Source organism: Scyliorhinus torazame, chromosome 8 (assembly GCF_047496885.1).
Source record: "Scyliorhinus torazame isolate Kashiwa2021f chromosome 8, sScyTor2.1, whole genome shotgun sequence".
NCBI lineage: Eukaryota > Metazoa > Chordata > Chondrichthyes > Carcharhiniformes > Scyliorhinidae > Scyliorhinus > Scyliorhinus torazame.
In genome coordinates this window covers 250,377,958-250,401,758 of record NC_092714.1, presented here as the reverse complement: position 1 = coordinate 250,401,758, position 23,801 = coordinate 250,377,958, and the positions used below count along the sequence as shown (strand labels likewise).

Genomic DNA, 23,801 nt, shown 5'->3' with positions numbered 1-23,801 from the left:
TAATTGACTCTTCCACCCTGGGAAAATGTTTCTGACGATCCACTCTGCCCATGCCCTTCAGGGTGGGAAGAGCCCACTGCAACAGAACCACGAATGGTTACACCACAGGAGTAGGCCATTTGGTCCATCATGTCCATGCTGGCTCTCTGGAGGAGAAACCCCTAATCACATACTCCTGCCTTTCCTCAAGGCAGTATGGCAGCACAGTGGTTAGCACTGTTGATTCACAGCTCCAGGGTCCCAGGTTCAATTCCTGGCTTGTGTCACTGTCTGTGTGGAGTCTGCACGTTCTCCCTGTGGCTGCGTGCGTTTCCACTGGGTGCTCCGGTTTCGTCCCACAAGTCCCGAAAGACGGACTGTTTGGTAATTTGGACATTCAGAATTCTCCCTCTGTGTATCTGAACAGGCGCCGGAGTATGGCGACTTGGGACTTTTCACAGTAACTTCATTGCGGTGTTAATGTAAGCCTACTTGTGACAATAAAGATTATTATTAAAAGCACATTGTTTTTGCTTCTATTAGCCAATTCTCTTTTGGACGCCTCAATTGAATTTGCCTGTATCACACTCTCAGGCGTCGCAATCCAGACCCTAACCAAGCACTCCGAAGAGAGCCTGTTTTGCACCATAAATATTGGGATGGACCAATTTTCAGTGGTGTGTCTGTCACTGTGCTGGAAGATTATGACTATACATTTTGCTGTTGATGAAACTGGCCCAACACCACCACATGGAAAATAACACTTCACAGATTTTGTGACCATGCAAGGTCGGAAGTGCATGACATTGAAACAGCTTGTTTGTGAAAATCTGCCTTTTAAAAAGCTGGCACATTCATTGTCTCTCTCCGCCGGGGTTTTGCTGACATGTTAGAGCTGCAGCTCCGCTTTGCAGCCATAGGCGGCAGCAAAGCTGCTGAGCGGTCAATGACACAGCACTTCCGCTCAGCTGCCGCTCAACCAAACCTGACAAAGGAAGTCCTGTGGCGTGATGAATGACAGCTGCCCCAGCCATTCAAAAGGCAGAATGTGCCAGGTGTCGTGACGTTGCATGGGGGGAGGGACGTGAAGGAGCCAATAGGGGAGAGGGGATTTCAGGTTAGGTTGCGAACTCGTTGGACAGAGACGGACGGGGAAGGAAGGAGGCTTCGGGTTATTTTGCTGGAGACGTTAAATTTATTTTTTTTGAGGAATTTCGAAAGCCGCCGATCGGTTGAGTGCGATGTCAGCCTCCGGAGCGCTGTTCCCCAGCCTAGTGGCCGGGAGCCGGGGCTCCTCCAGTAAATACCTGGTGGAGTTCCGAGCCGGCAAGATGTCCCTGAACGGCTCGACCGTGACCCCGGACAAGCGCAAGGGACAGGTTTACATCCAGCAGACTGACGACTCCCTCATTCACTTCTGCTGGAAGGACCGCACCGCCGGCACTGTGGAGGATGTAAGGAGCGGGGTCCGGGAATGAGGGCTATGGGGCTTTTTTTTTGGGGGGGGGGGATGAAGGGGCTATGCGGGTTGTTGGGGCGGGGGGGGGGCTTTGGGACCTTGGGTTGTTTGGGGGGGGGGCGGCTTTGGGGCCTTGGGTTGTTTGGGGGGGGGCTTTGGGGCCTTGGGTTGTTGGGGGGGGGGGCTTTGGGGCCTTGGGTTGTTGGGGGGGTGGTGGCTTTGGGGGGGCGGTGGCTTTGGGGCCTTGGGTTGTTGGGGGGGGGGGTGGCTTTGGGGCCTTGGGTTGTTGAGGGGGGATGGAGGGGCTATGGGGCCTTGGTTTGTTTGGGGGGAATGGAGGGAATGTTGGGCCTTGGTTTATTTGGGGGGAATGAAGGGGCTGTTGGGCCTTGGTTTGTTGAGGAGGGGCTATGGGGCCTTGGTTTGTTGAGAGGAATGAAAGGGCTATGTGGCCTTGGGTTGTTTGGGGGGGAGGGGCTATTGGTTTGTTGAGGAGGGGAATGGAGAGGGTATGGGACATTGGTTTGTTGAGAATGGAATAGGGGGACTATGGGGCCTTGGTTTGTTTTGGGGGAATGAAGGGGCTATGGGGCCTTGGTTTGTTGGGGGGGGGATGGAGGGGCTATAGGGCCTTTGTTTGTTGAGGAGGGGCTGGAAGGTCTATGGGGCCTTCTGTTTGTTGAGGAGGGTGGATGGAGGGGCTATGGGTCCTTGGTTTGTTGAGGGGAATGAAAGGGCTATGCAGCCTTGGGTTGTTTGGGGGGGGGGGTTAAGGAGGGGCTATGGAGCCTTGGTTTGTTGAGGGGAATGGAGAGGGTATGGGGCCTTGGTTTGTTGAGGTGGGAATGGGGGGGCTATGGGGCCTTTGTTTGTTGAGGAGGAGCTATGGGGCCTTTGTTTGTTGAGGAGGGGCTATTGGGCCTTTGCTGAGATGGGGATGGAAGGGCTATGGGGCCTTTGTTGAGGAGGGGATGGAGGGGCAGTTGGGCCTTTGTTTGTTGAGGCGGGGATGGAGGGGCTATGGGGCCTTGGTTTGTTGAGGTGGGGATGGAGGGGCTATGGGGCCTTGGTCTGTTGAGGAGGGGGCGGAGGGGCTGTTGGGCCTGGGTTTGTTGAGGGAGAATGAAGTTTGTTGGGGAGGTGGATGGAGGGATTATGGGGTGTTCTTTGGGGTAGGTGCTGGAGGAGGTGTGGGGGATAGCCATTTTGTAGAATGACCATGTTCTATCCTTTTTTAATAGGGGAGGCGGTAGCCTGATGGTAATGGCTCTGGGCCAGTAATCCAGAGGCCCAGGATCTGGGGCACATGGGTTCAAATCTCTATGGCAGCCGATTGTATTCAAATTCAGTTAATCAACCTGTAAATGGTGACCATGAAACTCTTTGATTGCCATGAAATGTGGCCTGACTCCTAACTGCCCACTGAAATGGTCGAGCAAGCCATTCGCTGTGTGCTTTGAGGGATGGGCCAAAAGTGTTGAGCTCTCGTGGCACCCATGTCCCATTAAAGAATAAAAAAACTAGAACATGGAATGGACTGATGTGGATTGACCGAATAATGTACAATACTATGTTATATTGGCAGGTAGTGACTGTACCATTGTACTTGTATAAGTACCATCCACCTAAATTTCAAAGACCATTTGTTTCCAGGTAAAATCTGTCTGGAATCTTCCTTCTCAAACGCATTCACACAATGGGGACCAAGCTGCCAATGGAAATAGACTGAAGTCCGTCACTTGGAATCTTCAAGACCCATCTTTAGATTATTCCAACTTGATAATTTTTATGCTTGGGATTCCCAGTTCAGCAGTTCATGCATGTTTAGCTAACACTATCCGTATGAATATTTGCAGAATACTGATACTAGTTTGTGATGTTGACACAACTAGAAGCAGAAGATGGGGGCTATAGGGTTTGGTGGTTGTACAGGGTATTTGAAGGTGGGATTATAGGATTTCATGGGATGGGAATGAAGGTGTTACGGGGAATGGGCATTGTGTAGTGATTGTATCAGGTGGGTTTGTGGCCAAAGTTCCTCTAAGCTATGGAGCTGTGCAGCAATATGAAAGTCCTGGGCATAGATCGATCCTCCGGGGGAAAAAACGTGCATTTACACTCCCAAATAAATTAGTGGGTGCATTGGTTGTAACTTGGGGGCATTGCATTGCTTCATGGCCATTGTCCTTGTTTTTGCTACTAGGGGAAGGTTGCCTGTTTTCCAAGTACTAAAAAAGATAATGTTGGTACAGGGTGTTTTGCTCAGTGTTAATTTTGATACTTGTTCTGTATTTGAAATTCATTGAAAAACTTAATTGACCAGTGGGTTAGAGTTTAAATACATCATGTAGTGCAAGACATGGAGGCCAGAAGATCTGGGTTGAATTCGCTATTGGAAATCCTCAGCATGTGAAGAGACAGTTTGTTTCAGATTAATGATGTTGTGTTGAAAGAGCTGAAACGTTAATTCTGTTCCTCCCTCCACACCAACACCTGAGCTGCTGTGTGTATTTTCTGTTTTGCCAGATTCCCAACATCTGTCGTATTTTGCTTTTGAACTGACATGTTAGCTAAATTAACAGTGAATTTCTGCAATAGCTTCAGCATCCTACATTTAAAGAAGGGCAAAGTCATCTCAAATACCCACTTTGGTTTGACACCCAGGCTGAGGGATAACCCCAAACACCCCAACTTGCTGTAAAGCCTACTTGTTTGAAGTTTGGTTTATGAGGAAATTATGGTTTTACATTTGAATTGTCTGGAAAACTGTTTATAGCCATAAACTCCCCTGTCAACCTTCTCTGCTCCCTCAAAACCGCCTTGAAAGTCCATTCTAGTCCCTCTGGTCTTTTTTGAATCTGATGATGCCTCGGTGAGGTTGGTGTGGTAGGTAGAGGCATTACATAAATGTAAGTTGTCTGTAAGTATAACGTTAAAAAATTTTGTAGACTTGGTTAAAGTCTGATGTGCTTTGGTCATTGAGTTTAAAGTGTTTCTAAATTTACAGAAATGATCTTACATGAAAACCCCAAGAAAGCAAAACCATGGTCTTGGGGGTAAAAATAAAGAAACTGCAGATTTTTAATTTGCTTGCTGATGGAGTTGGTGTGCTGTTTCTACAGGACCTGATCATTTTTCCTGATGACTGTGAGTTTAAGCGAGTGGCCCAGTGTACTACTGGACGAGTGTTTGTGCTGAAATTCAAGACCGGATCAAAACGCCTTTTCTTTTGGATGCAGGTAAATGTTAAAAGATGCAGTTTCAAAAAATTTCACTTCACTGTACACTGAATTCTTGTGAATGTTATTGAAGGTAATTATGCAACTACAACTAAATGAAGAAAGAGAGACAGTCATTTGGTGATGTACACAAAAGGTTAATGTACATACACTACACCTAGCTAGACACTAGAGGGAGCACCAGAGACATGACACACAGACAGTCAACCAATAGGTCAGTAAGATAGGACACGACCAATGGGCAGTCACGATACACACGGAGGTGACACTACCACAGGAGGGCCATACACCAACCCATATAAAAGGACACATCACACATGCTCAGTCTCTTTCCAGTGGAGAGACACAGTGAGTGATTGAACATCACTCCCACCACGTGGATTGTAGCAGACTGGTTCATCAGTCTGAGTAGCTATAGAAGGATTAACAGGAGTGTCGAATCCAAGTAGGAGAATTGTTAATAGTTTAATAAACGTGTTTAATAAACGTGTTAAAGCTATCTCCAAGTCTGAACCTTCCCTTGTCAGAGTGCACATCAAGGAAGCAGCTTGTGCTACGTCAAGAGCATAACAAAACAATTTCCTGTTTATTTTTCTCGTGTCATCTGTTTTATTTTTCCCAAATACATGGTTGGAGATTTTGAAGCCAGGGTATAGAAACCTCCCTAAGCAGCACATGGTCTGATTGTTTAGACTGTTGGATTGTTTAAATCAGTTCACTAATCCCAATTTTCAGTGGCCTTTGAGGTGCCTATAGGCCATGCTAAACACATTTTGTCTTGGTATCTAACTATCATAACCACGGCTGCATGGAAGGTCAACTGATTAGTTTAAAATTGCTTGTATTTTATTTTGCCCAAATCACTGAACAAAGTAAAAAGGGTCTGTCCAGCGCAATTATTTTGAAACAGACAGGCACTAGACTAAAAGGTACCACAATGTTCTTCACCTCGGGTAAATATTTAAATTTAGCCCAAAGCAGTGGGGTCAAAATTTCTCTGCTTCTTATGAGGGTCTTCAATTTCTGCCTAATTCCAGGCATGCACATGCTCGTTCATAAATTGTCCCTTATTCAGAAATGCTACTGGTATAAGAAATGTGCAACTGTTATTGGAAAAAGTCTTGTTCTGGTGAAGTTGGTGTTAAGGAGCATGGTTAGAGCAGTCCTTTACCTTAGAGGTATCTTGGTCCTATTTGTCTTCCTGAGTCACAAAGGTACATGAAATGCCAGGCCATTAATGAAGTTTAAATTCATGTACAATTGACATGCAAAAGCAAAATATTGCTGGAAATACTCTGCCATGCAATGTCTGTACAGCTGAGTAGTTCCAACTTTCCAATTTCTAGTTTTTTACTTCCGTCCATAGGCACATTGTTTTACACTGCTAATCTGATGTAAGATTTATCCACCAGCAAATAAGTTAGGCTTAACGGCCCGTTGTCTGCACTCAAAATTCAAACAGAACAAACCATTGAATTAAATTAGGACTGAGTAGTCTGGTGTTGCAGGGTTAAATTGGAGGTTTAGACTGCATGTGGCATGTTGATCTCAGTTTGACGATTCCTGCTACCCCTGTATAGCAAAGGTCAATGCCGATGTACTGGATTCCAAAGTGTTAGTTAATTAGACCTCGCCCCTTTAATAGAATAAAAAATTAAAACCTATGGTGAGACTTTGGTTGTAGTTGAACAAACATAAATGTTATTTGAAGTGCACCATTACAATGGTCAAATCATTTTCTAATGTTAATAGTTGTAGTTTTGGGACTAAAATAGGAGCAGCTGAGGTTTTGAATCAGTGCTTTCCCATATATTTGCACATTTCTTTGGTGGAAGATATTAATTGAAGTTTTATTTTTGTGAACCCATATCTTTTCCTCTTGCAGATGCGAAGCACCATGGGTGATTATTTTAGACTCATTTATGATCATTAACTGCTGTGTTTAAATCTTCAGGAGCCCAAATCTGATAAAGATGAAGAGTTCTGCCGTAAAGTAAATGAATATTTGAACAACCCACCAATGCCTGGTGCTTTGGGTGGTAGTGGCAGCAGTGGGGGTCATGAGCTCGCCGCACTTGGAGGTATTTCATTAGTTCATTAGAATTTGACCCCAATGTAACCGTTAGAGCATTGTATTAATGTACGAAGACAACTTGTAACAAAAGAGTATTTTTATTCTTGATCACCGCTGTGTGGAAGAAATTTGGTTTTCTTTCTTGCTAGTTGTATTTTTCCCATTTGGCAACTTGCTTGAAGGTCTTTACTTCTTCCTGGGATTTGTTCTACAGATTGCCTTCAGTATCTTGCCAAAATAGCAATCATTTAAGCATGTGCCTTGGCAAGAAACGTTAGCAAGTTATTTGACCATTCCATTGGGTAGGATTTGCTGCTGATCCACTTGAGTCTTTGGCCAGCATATGTCTAGCATGAGGTGTATATCGCAATCAGATTGGGGAATCTAGTTCTCTTTTTTTCTTAAATAAATAAATTTAGACTACCCAATTCTTTTTTTATTCCACTTGAGGGGCAATTTAGTGTGACCAATTCAACTACCCTGCACATCTTTTTGGTTATAGGGCTGAGATCAACGTAGACACGAATGTGCAAACTCCATATGGACAGTGACCTGGGGCTGGGATCTAACCCGGGTCCTCAGTGCCATGAGGCAGCAGTACGAACCACTGCGCCGCTGTACCGCCCCAGATTGGGGAAGCTAACCAAATTCTGCCTTACCCATGGACACCGACTTCTGGTTAATTTTGTTATCTATTCTGCGGCTGAGATCGCTGCAAAACCTCTTGGCTATGTGGTTCAATTTGTTGCTTGATAATCTTGAGTCAATAATGAAACAAGTTGAATATTTTCTTACATTTTTCTAAATTATATTTATTTTCATGCCTTGTGCTTGCATCTGAAAAGCAATATAACGAGAAGTTGGAGTGATCGACAGTTCCTGTAGTTTACTTGCATCCATTTGCATTTCTCTGTAATGGATTTTATTAATTAAACGAGTGGTGTGCTGCTTGTATGGGGTATTAAATTGAGTTTATGTAGCTTTTTTTATTTAGAAGACTCTTTTTTTGGATGGGTTCTTCCAAGTTTGGGACTGTAAAAAGATCTTGTGAATCTTTGGGCAGCACATAAAATGTTTAGAAAACTCCAAGTTTGCTTGTGCTTGCACAGAAATGGATAGTTTATTTTCTCTAGTCATTAACCTGTCCCTGTTAACATTCTTTTGGTCCATTTTCTCCACATGTGCCACCTTGTCAAACTCATTCTCTGCACTTTTTTTATTTCTCATTTCCAAGCAAAACTAATTCAATATTAGTTACAGATAGAGCATTCGAAACAGCTTCTAGCTTAATTTTTCTTATCTCCACTTTAATTTTTTGTGGTAATTTTTTGTACCCTCTTGTTACCATCTTAAAGATCAGTGGAAATAATCTATCACTATTTACTTTACAAACCTTGAAATCTGATGACATTTTCAGCTCTTGAAGCAAGCCCTAACCCCTTCAAAAATCTCTGAAGGAATTTGTCACGTTTAAAATCCGAATTTAAGTTGCAACTTTTGCTTTTATAACCTCTCAATGTACTCTATATTCAGCTAAAGCCTTGTTCAACATTACCTCTTTGCTTTTGTGTGATATGCCTCTAAACCCAAAATTAAGCATTTATTTTTGTCTATTCATGGATACCTAGTTGCCCAGCCACATTTTGATCAATAAGGTATTGTTGCATTAAGACTTCACTGCTTCTGTGCTCTATGAATAGAATTATTCCCAAATGTATTACATTTTCACCCATTTGAGCTGCACTTGTCATCCCACTGCCCACCCTTCTAGCCAGTTCTGTTTCTGTAATCTTTCCCATTCTTTATAACAGTTTAGTGTCATCAGCAAATTTTGATATTTTCTAGATCATATGTAGACCATGTGTGTAGTAAATAAGAGGAGCCGAACACAGACTCCTGATTGTCATTCATCTCTTTATTCCAGGAGAAAGTGGATTGCAAAGTCTTTTGGGTAACATGAGTCATAACCAGCTTATGCAGCTGATGGGAGCAACTGGTTTAGGTGGACTTGGTAAATATTAACCACATTCTATAAATTAATTGTAGCAAATAGCAACCTATAAAAACTTTGATCCTTACTGGATGGGGGAAAAAAACATGTATTTTCAATGGGACTAGTAGAATTCCATACATGACTGGAGATGGCAGCTGAGGGGGAGGTATGTGCTTCTGTCAGAGTGGACATTGGAATCTGAGCCCTGCTGCAGACCCACATGGAAAACACGAAAAGGGACATGGGAACTTAAAGAGAAAAGGCCTTAAATGGTATTTTCCAGATTTTTTTTTTCTTAATTTGTTTAGCCACTTAGGTTTTATTTCTAACTTTTGTCCTGCAGCAATTTGAGTTCTCCAGATAATTGTGCCTTGAGGATAAGTATTTATAAATGTGTAGATTAGGTGGGAAATAAATGTTCTCTTAAAACGTTTTGATTGTGCCAATATTTCAGTACACAAATTTTAAAATACTGTATGTGCAAATGTTTAGATCCCATCTTCCTTGTATGTAAGGGAGTGGTGCTGTTCTTTTATAATTTAATTTTACACATGGTCCAGTAAAAACATGTTTTTTCCGAGTACAATATAATGTTCAGTAACATATTTGGATTTAATGGAGCCTCTGGCAGTGGGAACCATTGTGGCTGGGCCCAATTAATTGTGGCAGAGACCCCCTATCAACCTGGCAGCAGGCGATCCTTCTCCCAATCAATTTTCAGGACTGAAGGGGTTGACACGGGATTCACTGCTGTCGGCAGCGGTATATCCGGCCTTAGGATTTAATGGGAGCCACATGCCTTTCCTGTGCCCTCTGAAGGGAGGTGCAATTGAAAGCCATCCCTTGCCCTTGTGTCAGACACCCCTCTTTCTCCTTCTCCTTCTCCTCCTCCTTTTCCCCCCCCGCCAACCGTCATCCCGTCCTTGCTCAACTTTGATTTGGAGTCCCATAAGATTCCTGAGTCTCTGGTAGGTGCTGCTGATGGCGATGAGCAGCCGCTGGCCTCAGGTTGGCTGATAACTCAGTTGGTGGGACATCAGCCACTAGGGACCTCATTCATGGGGGAAGCTTGACTGGTCATTATGTCTAGTTTCCCTCATAGAACTGAAGGGGTACCTCGCTAGTTCTTTTACCAATGGGCAAGGCACATGTCACTCCACGAAGTCCAGCATGTAGTTACCAAAGAAAATAGTCTTGCTTGATTTATGAAAAAATTGCATCCTTGCTCCCAAGTTTAAGTTCTTATTTAGTTAAATTGCAGGATATTGATCTATATCTCTTAACGTGACATTAATCAAATGTTTTTTTTATTTGGTAAGTAAAGCTTCTCCTTGTCCCTGAAAATTGTCTGCACAAAGGAAACTCTTGTTGGGAGTTTCACAAAATTCCCTTTGTATGTTTTGCATTTTGGCATGCACACTACCCCATTTAATGAATCTAAATCCTAATTGTAAAAATACAATCTCTTGATCTAATTTTTCTTTCCAGGAAGCCTGGGTGCTCTTGCAGGGCCAGCTGGACTAGCTGGCTTACTTGGCAGTGGAAGCCCTACATCTACTACTAGTTCTTCAGGGTAAGAAGAAATATATTGGAATATGGATTTGGTCTTGAGAATACAGATAATTTATTTGTATATCATCAATATCCATGATGCATATCTCAATTTGACTGCTGATGTCCGGTTGGGCCACAGCTAGAGTATTGAATCAAGTTCTGGTCATCATACTTATCAAAGATGTGAGGGTGCAGAAGAGATTTACCGAAGTGGTCTCCAGGGTCGGGGATTTTAGTTACAAGGTTAGGTTGGAAAAGCTGGGGTTATTCTCCTTGGAGCAAAGGAACTTGAGGAAAGATTTGATGGAAGTGTACAGGATATACAAGTTTGGGGAAGGCAAACCAGAGAAAATGGTTCCTACTAGCTGTTGGGGGACACCGGTTTATGGCTTTGGGCAAGGGATGCATTGGGAATGTGAAGAAGAACTACTTTATGGAGTGAGTGGTAATAACCAGCAATTTGCTGCCCATGGAGGTGATGGAAGCAGAAACAATCTATGATTTCAAAGCAAAATTGGGAGGACACTTGGAAGGAAGTAAACGTGCAGGACTCCGGGGATTAAGTGGGGTAGTGGGACTGACTGGACTGCTCTGCAGAAAGCCAGCATGGATATGATGGGTCAAATAGCCTTCTACAATACAAAAGGCTCTTCACTTTCATTACTAAAGTTTTTTTGATTCATAACTGATGCTTTTCAGTAAAAGGTTTTGACAAAATGCTGAAGCTTTCATCATGAAAAGCAGATAATAGAATTCCGGTGGTGGCCATGGTGTGAGTGGTCGCACCCGCTTGTGGTGGAGTTTTGGGGCCTTTACCCGATTAACGGGCGGATTAAGGTTCAGGAGTGGGGGAGGAAGAGTTTAATCCACAGTGGATGGATTCGTGGACCAGAAATGGTTTTAGGCAAAAGGAGTTGTCGGAGCAAAAAACTCTTCCTATGACCCAGGGAAAGATGGCGGAGGGTAAGGGGTCTTCTTGACAAAATACAAATTTCTTTACCAGTCAGTCTGGCCTCAATAAAAGTCGAGATGGATTTGCAGGTACAGCATTAGTTATTTTATTTGGCTTGCAAGCCTTTCTCAATTCACAGCAAGTACAAAGCACATCTTGCTCCGTATACCTCCGGAATCAAGTGAGTCTGTAGGACAAAGGGATCTCTACTACTCACACAACTGGCATCAAGTTTCACATACACGATTCCCATAGGTCATCCTATACCCCTCCTGACCTATCCATACACTCTAATTGGCTCACTTCCAATCCCTTCCTCTGGCCCCTATTACCCAGCATCCTTTTCTCCTCCTTTGGTGGACACACCTCCTCCTTGCTTTGCCATGCGGTCTGAAATCCTTTGTCTGTGAACTCACCAGAATGAGACTGGCCTATCTCTACATTACAGTAACTAATATCTCTAAAGTAACTATTTTATATCACATTCGTCATTCTGAATGGTCTATGGAGCAGCTAGTGGTATTCTTGAATGAGAAGTTCACCCAGCAGAGAAAGGAATCTGGAGGATCTAGTGAAGATGGTGGACCTGTTGGTGGGCATTGACCATGTGGAGCTGAGGCTGGAGATCCAAAGCCAGGCGATCCAGAAGGTCTGGGAGTGTGAGGAGCAGCTTCCTTTGTTGGCGGCTGAGATGGGGGTGTTTAGAGATACGAGGGCGGGGGGGGGAGAGAAAGGAGGTAGGGAGCGGAAGGTGGAACGGTGAGGTGTTAAATATTTATTTGTTAAATATTTATTTGTTTTGATCATGTTTTTTTTTATGGTTGTGTTTGATATATATATATAATATATATTTTTTTTTCAAACAGAAAGCAGATAAGAACCTTTCTCTAGTTTGGAAATTAAGGTTGTACTTGTGTGTTGTGATGTAATCAATCATTTAGATGGTGCAATAAAAAGATAGTTGATTAAAACTAGATTAGATCATTGTGTGTCCTTTTTCCTCTCCCTTCCATCCAGTGTGCTGCTCTTCAGTTTGGTAAAGTAAGTCACGAGTCTTTTTTCTAATGGTGCTTTTATTTGTATTTAGCTCTCGAAACCAGTCTGCAACCGTTACTCCATCCTCTACGACCTCGGCAGTTCGCATGACTTCCGTGCCTTCTGTTGCTGCAGCAACAACACCAGTACCAGCCCCCACTGTAGCATCCACGCCAGTGCCAGCAGCAGCAGCGGCGACAGGTCTAACGACACCAACAACATCAAGCACAGGTTCGACGTCTGCATCTGGATCCCCACCTGTTACAGCATCTGGATCTGCAACAAGCCCAACTCAGCCCATTCAGCTGCGTGACTTGCAGAGTATCTTGGCTAGCATGACTGTTCCTGCTACAGCAGAAGGGACTGGACAGCAGGGTAGGGAGATAGTTCTGAAGAAACTTGAAACACACAAGAAAATAAAACTTTGTTGGTCAAAGTAGGATTTCAGCCATGTACTTGTAATTGGCTTGCAGTTTCTCTGCCTTTGATAAGTAACTTAAAATGGTTTCAATATGTATTTTTTCAGGCAACTCTGAGCCATTATTTGTGGGACCAAAGAATCATAAGGAGGCCTTCCAATCCATCATGTTTGGGAGCTATCCAACTAGTTCTACTCTCTTGCAATTTTTTTCCACTCGAGTATTTATCAAATTCCCTTACTTTATCCAGACTTTTCATGTTTTTTTTTGTTTAATTTAGAGTACCCAATTCATTTTTTCCAATTAAGGAGCAATTTAGCGTGGTCAATCCACCTAGTCTGCACATCTTTGGGTTGTGGGGGCTCAATCCACCCAAACACGGGGAGAATGTGCAACATCCATATGGACAGATTCCAGAGCTGGGATCGAACCTGGGATCTCGTGCCGTGACACAGCAGTGCTAACCACTGTGCCACCGTGCTGCTGTCTTTTCATGGCTTTGAACACCGATTTCAAAACTCCCTAACCTTCTCTGTTCAAAAGAGAACTACAGCTCCTCCAAATAACTAAGTCCTTTATCTGCAGTACCATTCGATAAATCTCTGAGACCTTAACATCATTCCCAAGTGTGGTATGCAGAGTTGAGCACTGTACTCCAGCTGAAGCCTAAGCAGTGTTTTCAAAAGGTTTTGAATACCTTCCTGGCCATACCAATGCTCTTAATAAAACCGAAGATCTCATTTATAATAAAAAAATTTTAAAAAAATGCCTTTCAACAGGCTCTTTATGTGACCATCATTGTTCTTATACACACACTACCTAATATCAGCCATGATCGAATGGCGGAGCAGACTCGATGGGCCGAATGGCCTAATTCTGCTTTGGTTTAAACCCGATTTAAGTGCACAGCAGATTTCAAAGTTGGGGATGGAGAGGAAGGCAATGGCCCTTAACTGCTTCTCAAGAAGTTTTCTTCATTAAGTAGTTGGGCTTTAATGTGATAACTATGGAAATGCACAAATAATTTTCAAAAAAGGCATTTGATAGTGATGTGACCTGCCTCACTGGATCTAGCTACCTTGAATTCTGGAGGGGAGGAATTTCCAAAAGTTATGCATTTCTTTCTTTTTAGTGTCTACAATCTGGCTTTGTGGCAGTTGGCATTACTGGAGGGTGGGTTGCAGGAAATTATGCCATCTAGTGTGTTGTGACTTTTAAAGCAGGAGAGCTAGGAAACGTTAACTATTGGACACTGGCAGGTATTCTATCCCATTTACTGTGCAACTCTTGAGAAACTGATACTAAAATCGTTCTCTGCTGCTGTCAGGCTTTTTATGTCCATCGTGGGAGAGATATATATTTACACTTCAACTCAATCCACTATTTTTCTTAGTACTTCTATGGCACTTGATAGTCTTAGCCTTGCATCCTTCTACCAATTGTTTGCACTGATGTGCAGAGGGCGTTCTTGGTTCTGGATGGGAAGCATGATAAGATCTTTAAACTATATATGCAGGAATAATTGCACATTTTGAATTGATTTCTTTTTATAGCAGTGGATTTATCCAGTGTGTTGACACCAGAGATCATGGCTCCTATTTTGGCGAATTCAGAGGTTCAAGAACGATTATTACCATACCTTCCTACAGGAGAGTCACTGCCTCAGCCTGCAGAAGAAATTCAGAATACATTAACGTCTCCTCAATTTCAACAGGTTATTTTCTTTGACATGCTCAAACCTATTCAAATTTTAATTAATTTGTCTTCCCTGAATAATAGATTTGAACTCGTGTTCAGTTCAAATTGGGCAATACTAATCATTTAGTAGTTCAGTTAGACATTTATCGTGACTGATAGCACTTTTTAAATGCCTGCTCTTTTGTACAATCATTCTTCCCCCCCCCCCCCCCCCCCCCCTTCATGTGGTGTAAATGTAGTGAAAAATTATAAGCGATGGGTAAAGTAATGGTACTTCACACCTCAAATGATGTTGTGTCTATTCTAACTAGTGGAGTTGATTTAATGCCCAACAGTTCAATGCACATTGGCAAAGGAATTTTTTTTTTTGTGTTTTGAATTTAGAATACCCAATTCTTTTTTTTTTTCTAATTAGGGGCAATTTATGTTGGTCAATCCACCCACCCTGTGCGTCTTTTAGGGTTGTGGGGGTGAGACCCATGAAGACACGGGGAAAATGTGCAAACTCCACACAGGCAGAATCGCGGGGTTGGGATCGAACCTAGGACCTTGGCGCAGTGAGGCAACAGTACTAACCACTGCTGCCCCAAATTTGTATATCTATAGGAATTAGTCTGATTTCTTAACTGGGATAGAGTGTGTTTTATTGGTGGGCTGTAATATCTATTGGTTAGGTTTTAATAGTTCAGTAGAAGATGGTAGGTTTCCCTGAGACTTGAGGTTTAATTGCTCCGGTATGAGCACCCAATATAAACTGCTGCCATAACTTGAGGTGACATTGAAGATGCCACGTATTTTAGCAGCGTAGCTAAGATATACGAGATTGGCTCCAAACAACGATAATGGATATCTAACTGAGCATACATTAAGTTTTTAATATTGCTTTTGTTCGAGACAAACCTTTTTAAAAAAAAGTTCCGGATGTGTTGGTGCAGGCCACCGGAGAAGAACAAAGCTGGAATTTTCATATTTTAATAAAGTAGAAATCTCTGGACTTGACAATTTAAGTTAATTAAACCAAAGTATCTTTTTTTTTTTAAATTTAGTGTGCCCAATTCATTTTTCCAATTAAGGGGCAATTTCATGTGGCAAATCCACCTAGCCTGCACATCTTTGGGTTGAGGGCAAAACCCCTGCACATCTTTGGGTTGAGGGCAAAACCCACGCAAACACGGGGAGAAAGTGCAAACTCCACACGGACAGTGACCCAGAGCTGGGATCAAACCTGGGACCTCGGTGCTGTGAGGCAGCAGGGCTAACCCACTGCCACCGTGCTGCCAATCAAAGTATCTTGTATCTGTAATAAATTTGGATTAAATTTTTTTCCCATACACTAAGTCACTTCATATCTTTGACAGAGCTTGGAGGCTTTTATTTAAAGTAAATTTTATGCAGATGCTCATACTTTCTATGACGATATTAAAATCGACCATACAAAGTGACAATTTCTTAAATTTATTCCTGTAGGCAATGAGCATGTTCAGTGCAGCACTGGCTTCAGGACAGTTGGGCCCATTGATGAGCCAGTTTGGTTTGCCAGCAGAGGCGGTGGAAGCAGCTGGAAAGGGGGGTAAGTGCCTTTTCATATTGGGTCCACAGTTGCTTGTGTTGCAACCCATGTCTTGGATGAATGTGTCATGATAGAATAGTACCTGTGTGATTATGACGTGTACTTACTGGTCCCAAGAAGATCTTCCAATGTTTGGGGAAGCGTGGCAAAAAGAACACCTGAGGTTTGTTTTGATACTGGGGCCTGCTCATGGGAGTTAGAATTTAAAGATCACATCAGGAGGTCTGTCCACAAGCTGGAAAAATGCTGGCAACTCAACCAAGACTGTTTCCAGGAGGCCTGGAGGGATTTAATTCCAATCTGACATATATTTATCTTGCTGGACCCCTGAGGGGGATTTCTGCTTAGCAAGTCTTGGGGTATGTCTTCCATCTCTTTTGAGAGCTGTTGACCAATCAGAAGCTGGCAGTACCACGAGTGGTGGCCACTGCTGGTACTACAGCGAGGCCTGTGTCATGGATCAATGACAGTCGAAAACTGTTCCAGTCTGGACGTGTCCAGAGAGGCAACCTCAGTTTGAAATGCCTCGTTAGACACCATCTAAAGTTGAACTTGGTTTGTAAGGTATTTTGTTGTGATATCCATTTCCCACAATTGCAGCTTGGGCGAGATAGAGCAAATCCCACTTTGCTAATTTAACTTTGCTCTTAGTAATTATTGGCTGATTCCAGCGGTTTAGTATTTTGACTACTGCTACATTAGAAGTGAATCTAGGCTAAACTTAAAATGAGCTACGGTGGCTTTGTCGATTGCATACGCATGAACATACAAATTAGGAGAGGGAGTAAGTAGGTCACTTGCTCCGCTATTCAATACGATCATGGCTGATCTGATTGTAACTTCAATCCCAAATTCACCCCCCTGTTAATCGAGAATCTGTCTCACTCTGCCTTAAAAATATTCAAAGGTTCTGCTTCCATTGCCTTTTGAGGAAGAGTGTTCCAGAGACTCTAGACCCTCAGAAAAGATTTCTCATCTGTTTTTTAATTTTAAATATTTCTTTATTCTCATTTTCGCATTTTCTCCCAAATTTACACCCACCAACAATAAACAATAATCAGTAACAAATATGTCAATCCCCATATCGGTAACGACGATCCCATCCTCCCACCAAACCCAAAACATTCGCCCACATGTTCACATAAACAAATGACAAAAAGGAATCGGGAATCACCCATGGCCACCATTAACACCCACCGCCCCCTCCCCTCCCCCAACTAATATTCGATGTTATCCAGTTCTTGAAAGTGCATAATGAATAATGCCCATGAATTGTAGAACCCCTCCATCCTTCCCCTAAGTTCAAACTTAACCGTCTCAAGAGTCAAGAATTCCAACAGATCCCCCTGCCACACCAGGGCGCAGGGTGGAGAGGCTGCTCTCCAACCCATCAGGATCCGCCTTCAGGTGGTCAACGAGGCGAAGGCTACAACATCTGCCTCCGCACCCGTTTCCATCCCTGGCTGGTCTGACACCCCAAATATGGCCTCCTGGGGGCCTGGGTCCAGTTTCACGTGCACCACTTTAGAAATTATCCTAAAAACCTCCTTCCAGTAATCCTCTAGCTTTGGACAGGACCAAAACATATGAACGTGGTTAGCGGAGCCCCCCCCCCCGGCAACGTTCACACACATCTTTACTCCTTCAAAGAATTGGCTCATCCTCGCCCTCGTGAGGTGTGCTCTCTATATCACCTTCAGCTGTATCAGCCGCAACCTTGCGCATGAGGTGGAGGCATTTGCTCTCCGGAGCACCTCCCACCAGAACCCCTCCTCCATATCCTCCCCCAACTCTTCCTCCCACTTTGCTTTGATCCCTGCCAGCAGTGCCTTCTCCTCCTCCAAAATAGCTCCGTAGACTGCTGACACTCCCCCCTTCTCCAGTTCCCCTGTCATCAGCACCTCCTCCAGCAATGTGGAGGCCAGCTCCTCCGGGAAGTTCTGTATCTCCTTTCTGGCAAAATCTCGAACCTGCATGTATCTAAACATTTCCCCCTGCTCCAGCCCATACTTCGCTTCCATCTCCTTCAATCCTGCAAACTGACCCCTAAGAAACAAATCCTTCAGTGTCTTAAACCCCTTCTCCTCCCATTTCTGAAAATTTCCATCCCACCTCCCTGGCTCAAATCTGTGGTTCCCCCAAATCGGCATTTCGCTTGACCCTGCCCCCAACCCGAAGTGTTGGCGAAACTGCCTCCAAATTCTCAATGAAGCTATTATTACCGGACTCCCTGTGTACTTACCCGGGGCTATCTGGAGCAGCGCTGTTACCAGTGCTTTCAATCTTGACCCCCTGCACAAACTCACCTCCATTCTGACCCACTGGGAATCAACCCAGCTCCGCACCTTCTCCACATTCGCCGCCCAGTAGTAATACATCAGGTTCGGAAGACCCAAAGCCCCTGCCTGCCTTCCCCTCTGTCGTAGCACCTTTCTAACTCTGGCCACCTTCCCTCCCCATATGAACGACGTAATCCTTCCCTCAATCTCTCTGGAAAAAAAGCCTTTGGCAGGAAAATCGTCAGGCATTGAAAAATAAACAGAAATCGCGGCAACATGTTCATTTTAATTGCCTGTACCCGACCTGCCAGTGACAGAGGGAGACCATCCCACCTTTCACTCTCCCCACCAAACTAGAAATGTTGTACTTGCGGAGCCCCCCCCGGGCAACCTGCACCCCCAGGTACCTAAAGTGAATTTCTCATCTGTTTTAAATGAGTGACCCCTTACTTTTAAATAGTGAATCCCTAGTTCTAGAATCTCTGACAAGATTAAGCATCCTCTCCACATCCGCCCTGTTTTATATATGGCTACCTATTTGAATCCTGATTCAGCTTGGATAAAACTCAATCTTTTGAATTATTTTTTTTTTCTGATCCAGTAAAAGATGGTTTTATTGACGTGCGTGCGACGTGACTTCCTTCCTTTAAAACCTCCAAAACCAAGCAAGTGACAGCAACTTGTCTTTCCACTTTTAAGTTAAAAGAAATAAGGTCTGTGTATTTTTTCCCTTCCTCTGCCCTGCTGCAGATGTAGAAGGATTTGCCAAAGCAATGCAACACAATTCTGCATCCTCAAAGACAAAACTCGATGACAAGGAAGGAGACAGTGAATCAAAAGACAAAAAGGATGAAGAGGAGGATATGAGTTTGGACTGAAACTATTAATCTACATTTTTCTTGAAACAATTTGTTGAAGTAATGGTGCACTCTGTTTGAAAAATTAGTGAAATTGTGCATTTGTTAACCCTGGAAACTAAGCAATATTAAAGGTTCATTTTAGAGCAAGAGAATTTTGTGCAAGTCTGTTATTTTGAGTGTATAATCTCCTGAACACAACAATAATTGTGTTTTTCCAGCTTTTCTGCGCAGAAGATTTATAGAATCATACCTCTCTGGCTGCTGTTACAACTTAAATACTCCTGATCTATTTTCTTCAACTTCTGGTAAAGAACTCCATAATCTGACAAAACTAAAGAAATGCATCCTAACCTGTGTCCTTAATCATGACTATTTAACTCTGTTTTCTTGTACCTTTTTCATAACTAGAGTTTCTCATCTAGTTGTATCTCTGCAGTTTTTTGGGGCTTTTGTGTCCTTTTTCTTTTTTTAAATAAACATTTTATTGAGGTATTTTTGTTTATTTTGTTGTTATAATACCAATGTACCAATGTACATGAGTCTATAAACATAGTGCAAAAGCCATCTCCCTCCCTTACAGGTCCCACCTTTATTAACCCCCTACTCTAAACTAAACAAACATCTTCTCTTTCCCCCCCCCCCCTTCTGCTGACGATGAATTTTCCGCAAAGAAGTCGACGAACGGTTACCCCCTCTGGGCGAACCCTAACATTGACCCTCACAAGGCAAACTTGATTTTCTCCAAACAGAGAAAGCTAGCCATGTCCTAAAGCCAGGTCTCCGACTTCGGGGGCTTTGAGTCACACCAAGTTAATAGTATCCACCTCTGGGCTACCAGTGAAGCGAAGGCCAGAACGTTTGCCTCTTTCTCCTGTATTCCCGGATCTTCCGACACCCTGAAAATCGCCACCTCGGAACTCGGTGCCACCGTTGTTTTTAACGCCGTTTACATGTCATCTGCAAACCCCTGCCAAAATCCCCTAAGCTTCTGACATGCCCAGAACATGTGGACATGGTTCGCTGGCCCTCCTGCACACTTTGCACACTTGTCTTCCACCCCAAAGAATCTACTCATCTGGGCAACTGTCATGTGAGCCAGGTGAACAACCTTGAATTGTATCAGGCTGAGCCTGGCACATGTGGACGCACATCAGCTCCTCCTCCCACTTGCGCTTCAGCTCCTTGGTCTGCGACTCCTCTGACCCCATAAGTTCCTTGTAAATGGCAGAGACGCTCCCTTCTCCCACCCACCCTCTGGAAACTACCCTGTCCTGAATCCCCCTTGATGGTAGGAGCGGGAAGGTTGATACCTGCCTGCGTAGGAAGTCCCACACCTGCAGGTACCTGAATTTGTTTCCCCTCGCCAACCCAAACTTCTCCAGCGCCCTCGTACTCTGAACGGTCCCCTCTAAAAACATATCCCCCATCCTCTCAGTCCCTGCTCTCCGCCATATCCGGAACACCCCCATCCATACTTGCCGGGGAAAATCGGTGATTATTACAGATTGGGGACCAGACCGATGCTCCATCTGCCCCCACATGTCTCCTCCATTGTCCCCAGACTCTCAGGGCTGCCACCACCATGGGGCTGGTGGAGTACCGTGCCGGTGGAAATGGCAGAGGCGCAGTTACCAACGGCCCCAGACTGGTGCCTTGCATGAAGCCACCTCCATACGCTCCCATGCTGATCCTCTGTCTCTCTCTTTTCCCCCCCCCCCCCCGCCACCCCACTTCCTGATCACTACTTTATTTGCCGCCCAGTAATAGTTATTAAAATTTGGCAGTGCCAGCCCGCCCTCCCCGATTCCACTCAAGCATTACCTTCCTACTCGCGGGGTCTTGCCCGCCCAAACAAAGCCAGTGATTTCTTTGTTGACCCGTTTAAAAAAGGGCCGTGACATAAGAACTAGGAGCAGGAGTAGGCCACCTGGCCCCTCGAGCCTGCTCCACCATTCAATGAGATCATGGCTGATCTTTTGTGGACTCAGCTCCACTTTCCGGCCTGAACACCATAACCCTTAATCCCTTTATTCTTCAAAAAACTATCTTTATCTTAAAAACATTTAATGAAGGAGCCTCTACTGCTTCACTGGGCAAGGAATTCCATAGATTCACAACCCTTTGGGTGAAGAAGTTCCTCCTAAACTCAGTCCTAAATCTACTTCCCCTTATTTTGAGGCTGTGCCCCCTCGTTCTGCTTTCACCCGCCAGTGGAAACAACCTGCCTGCATCTATCCTATCTATTCCCTTCATAATTTTATATGTTTCTATAAGATCCCCCCCCCATCCTTCTAAATTCCAACGAGTACAGTCCCAGTCTACTCAACCATTCCTCGTAATCCAACCCCTTCAGCTCTGAGATTAACCTAATGAATCTCCTCTGCACACCCCCCAGTGCCAGTAAGTCCTTTCTCAAGTAAAGAGACCAAAACTGAACACTACTCCAGGTGTGGCCTCACTAACACCTTATACAATTGCAGCATAACCTCCCTAGTCTTAAACTCCATCCCTCTAGCAATGAAGGACACGATTCCATTTGCGTTCTTAATCACCTGTTGCACCTGTAAACCAACTTTTTGCGACTCATGCACTAGCACACCCAGGTCTCTCTGCACAGCAGCATGTTTTAATATTTTATCATTTGCTGTTATTCCTACCAAAATGGATAACCTCACATTTGTCAACATTGCATTCCATCAGCCAGACCCTAGCCCATTCACTTAGCCTATCCAAATCCCTCTGCAGACTTCCAGTATCCTCTGCACTTTTTGCTTTATCACTCATCTTAGTGTCGTCTGCAAACTTGGACACATTGCCCTTGGTCCCCAACTCCAAATGATCTATGTAAATTGTGAACAGTTGTGGGCCCAACACTGATCCCTGAGGGACACCACTAGCTACTGATTGCCAACCAGAGAAACGCCCATTAATTCCCACTCTTTACTTTCTATTAATTAACCAATCCCCTCTCCATGCTGCTACTTTCCCCTTAATGCCATGCATCTTTATCTTATGCAGCAACCTTTTGTGTGGCACCTTGTCAAAGGCTTTCTGGAAATCCAGATATACCACATCCATTGGCTCCCCGTTATCTACTGCACTGGTAATGTCCTCAAAGAATTCCACTAAATTAGTTAGGCACGACCTGCCCTTTATGAACCCATGCTGCGTCTGCCCAATGGGACAATTTCCATCCAGATGCCTCGCTATTTCTTCCTTGATGATAGATTCCAGCATCTTCCCTACTACCTACTAGCTCACTGGCCTATAATTACCCGCTTTCTGCCTACCTCCTTTTTTAAACAGTGGTGTCACGTTTGCTAATTTCCAATCTGCCGGGACCACCCCAGAGTCTAGTGAATTTTGGTAAATTATCACTAGTGCATTTGCAATTTCCCTAGCCATCTCTTTTAGCACTCTGGGATGCATTCCATCAGGGCCAGGAGACTTGTCTACCTTTAGCCCCATTAGCTTGCCCATCACTACCTCCTTGGTGATATCAATCATCTCAAGGTCCTCACCTGTCATAGCCTCATTTCCATCAGTCACTGGCATGTTATTTGTGTCTTCCACTGTGAAGACTGACCCAAAAAACCTCCAGTTCCTCAGCCATTTCCTCATCTCCCATTATTAAATCTCCCTTCTCATCCTCTAAAGGACCAATATTTACCTTAGCCACTCTATTTTGTTTTATATATTTGTAGAAACCTTTGCTATCTGTTTATATATTCTGAGCAAGTTTACTCATAATCTATCTTACTCTTTATAGCTTTTTTTAGTAGCTTTCTGTTGCCCCCTAAAGATTTCCCAGTCCTCTAGTTTCCCACTAATCTTAGCTACTTTGTATGCTTTTTCCTTCAATTTGATACTCTTCCTTATTTCCTTAGATATCCACGGTCGATTTTCCCTCTTTCTACCGTCCTTCCTTTTAGTTGGCATAAACCTTTGCTGAGCACTGAAAAATCGCTTGGAAGGTTCTCCACTGTTCCTCAACTGTTTCACCATGAAGTCTTTGCTCCCAGTCTACCTTAGGTAGTTCTTCTCTCATCCCATTGTAATCTCCTTTGTTTAAGTACAAAACACTAGTGCTTGATTTTACCTTCTCACCTTCCATCTGTATTTTAAATTCCACCATATTGTGATCGCTCCTTCCGAGAGGATCCCTAATTATGAGATCCTGAATCAATCCTGTCTCATTACACAGGACCAGATCTAGGACCGCTTGTTCCCTCGTAGGTTCCATTACATACTGTTCTAGGAAACTATTGCGGATACATTCTATAAACTCCTCCTCAAGGCTGCCTTGACCGACCTGGTTAAACCAATCGACATGTAGATTAAAATCCCCCATGATGACTGCTGTACCATTTCTACATGCATCAGTTATTTCTTTGTTTATTGCCTGCCCCACCATAATGTTACTATTTGGTGGCCTATAGACTACTCCTATCAGTGACTTTTTCGCCTTACTATTCCTGATTTCCACCCAAATGGATTCAACCTTATCCTCCATAGTACCGATGTCATCCCTTACTGTTGCCCGTATGTCATCCTTAAATAACAGAGCTACACCACCTCCCTTACCATCCACTCTGTCCTTCCGAATAGTTTGGTACCCTCGGATATTTAACTCCCAGTCGTGACCATCCTTTAGCCATGTTTCAGTAATGGCCACTAAATCATAGTCATT

At 43.8% G+C, this 23,801-nt stretch overlaps 1 protein-coding gene across 1 annotated transcript; it reads left to right on the top strand.

Annotated features, from left to right (window-relative positions):
• The first annotated feature begins 1,092 nt into the window (after positions 1–1,092).
• Positions 1,093–19,263, top strand: adrm1 (ADRM1 26S proteasome ubiquitin receptor). Its single transcript, XM_072515084.1, has 9 exons — positions 1,093–1,433; positions 4,561–4,677; positions 6,632–6,758; positions 8,676–8,762; positions 10,233–10,317; positions 12,338–12,660; positions 14,258–14,418; positions 15,870–15,972; positions 19,002–19,263. The coding sequence occupies exons 1-9, from the start codon at positions 1,221–1,223 to the stop codon at positions 19,127–19,129; spliced, it is 1,344 nt and encodes a 447-aa protein (XP_072371185.1). The 5' UTR covers positions 1,093–1,220; the 3' UTR covers positions 19,130–19,263.
• The last annotated feature ends 4,538 nt before the right edge of the window (positions 19,264–23,801 follow it).

Bases quoted from the DNA above. Each gene is read 5' to 3' on its own strand.
- adrm1 (XM_072515084.1), top strand. From the start codon at position 1,221: ATGTCAGCCTCCGGAGCGCTGTTCCCCAGCCTAGTGGCCGGGAGCCGG. The intron at 14,419-15,869 runs GTTATTTTCTTT...TTATTCCTGTAG, and splicing joins CGTCTCCTCAATTTCAACAG to GCAATGAGCATGTTCAGTGC. The intron at 15,973-19,001 runs GTAAGTGCCTTT...GCCCTGCTGCAG, and splicing joins GGAAGCAGCTGGAAAGGGGG to ATGTAGAAGGATTTGCCAAA.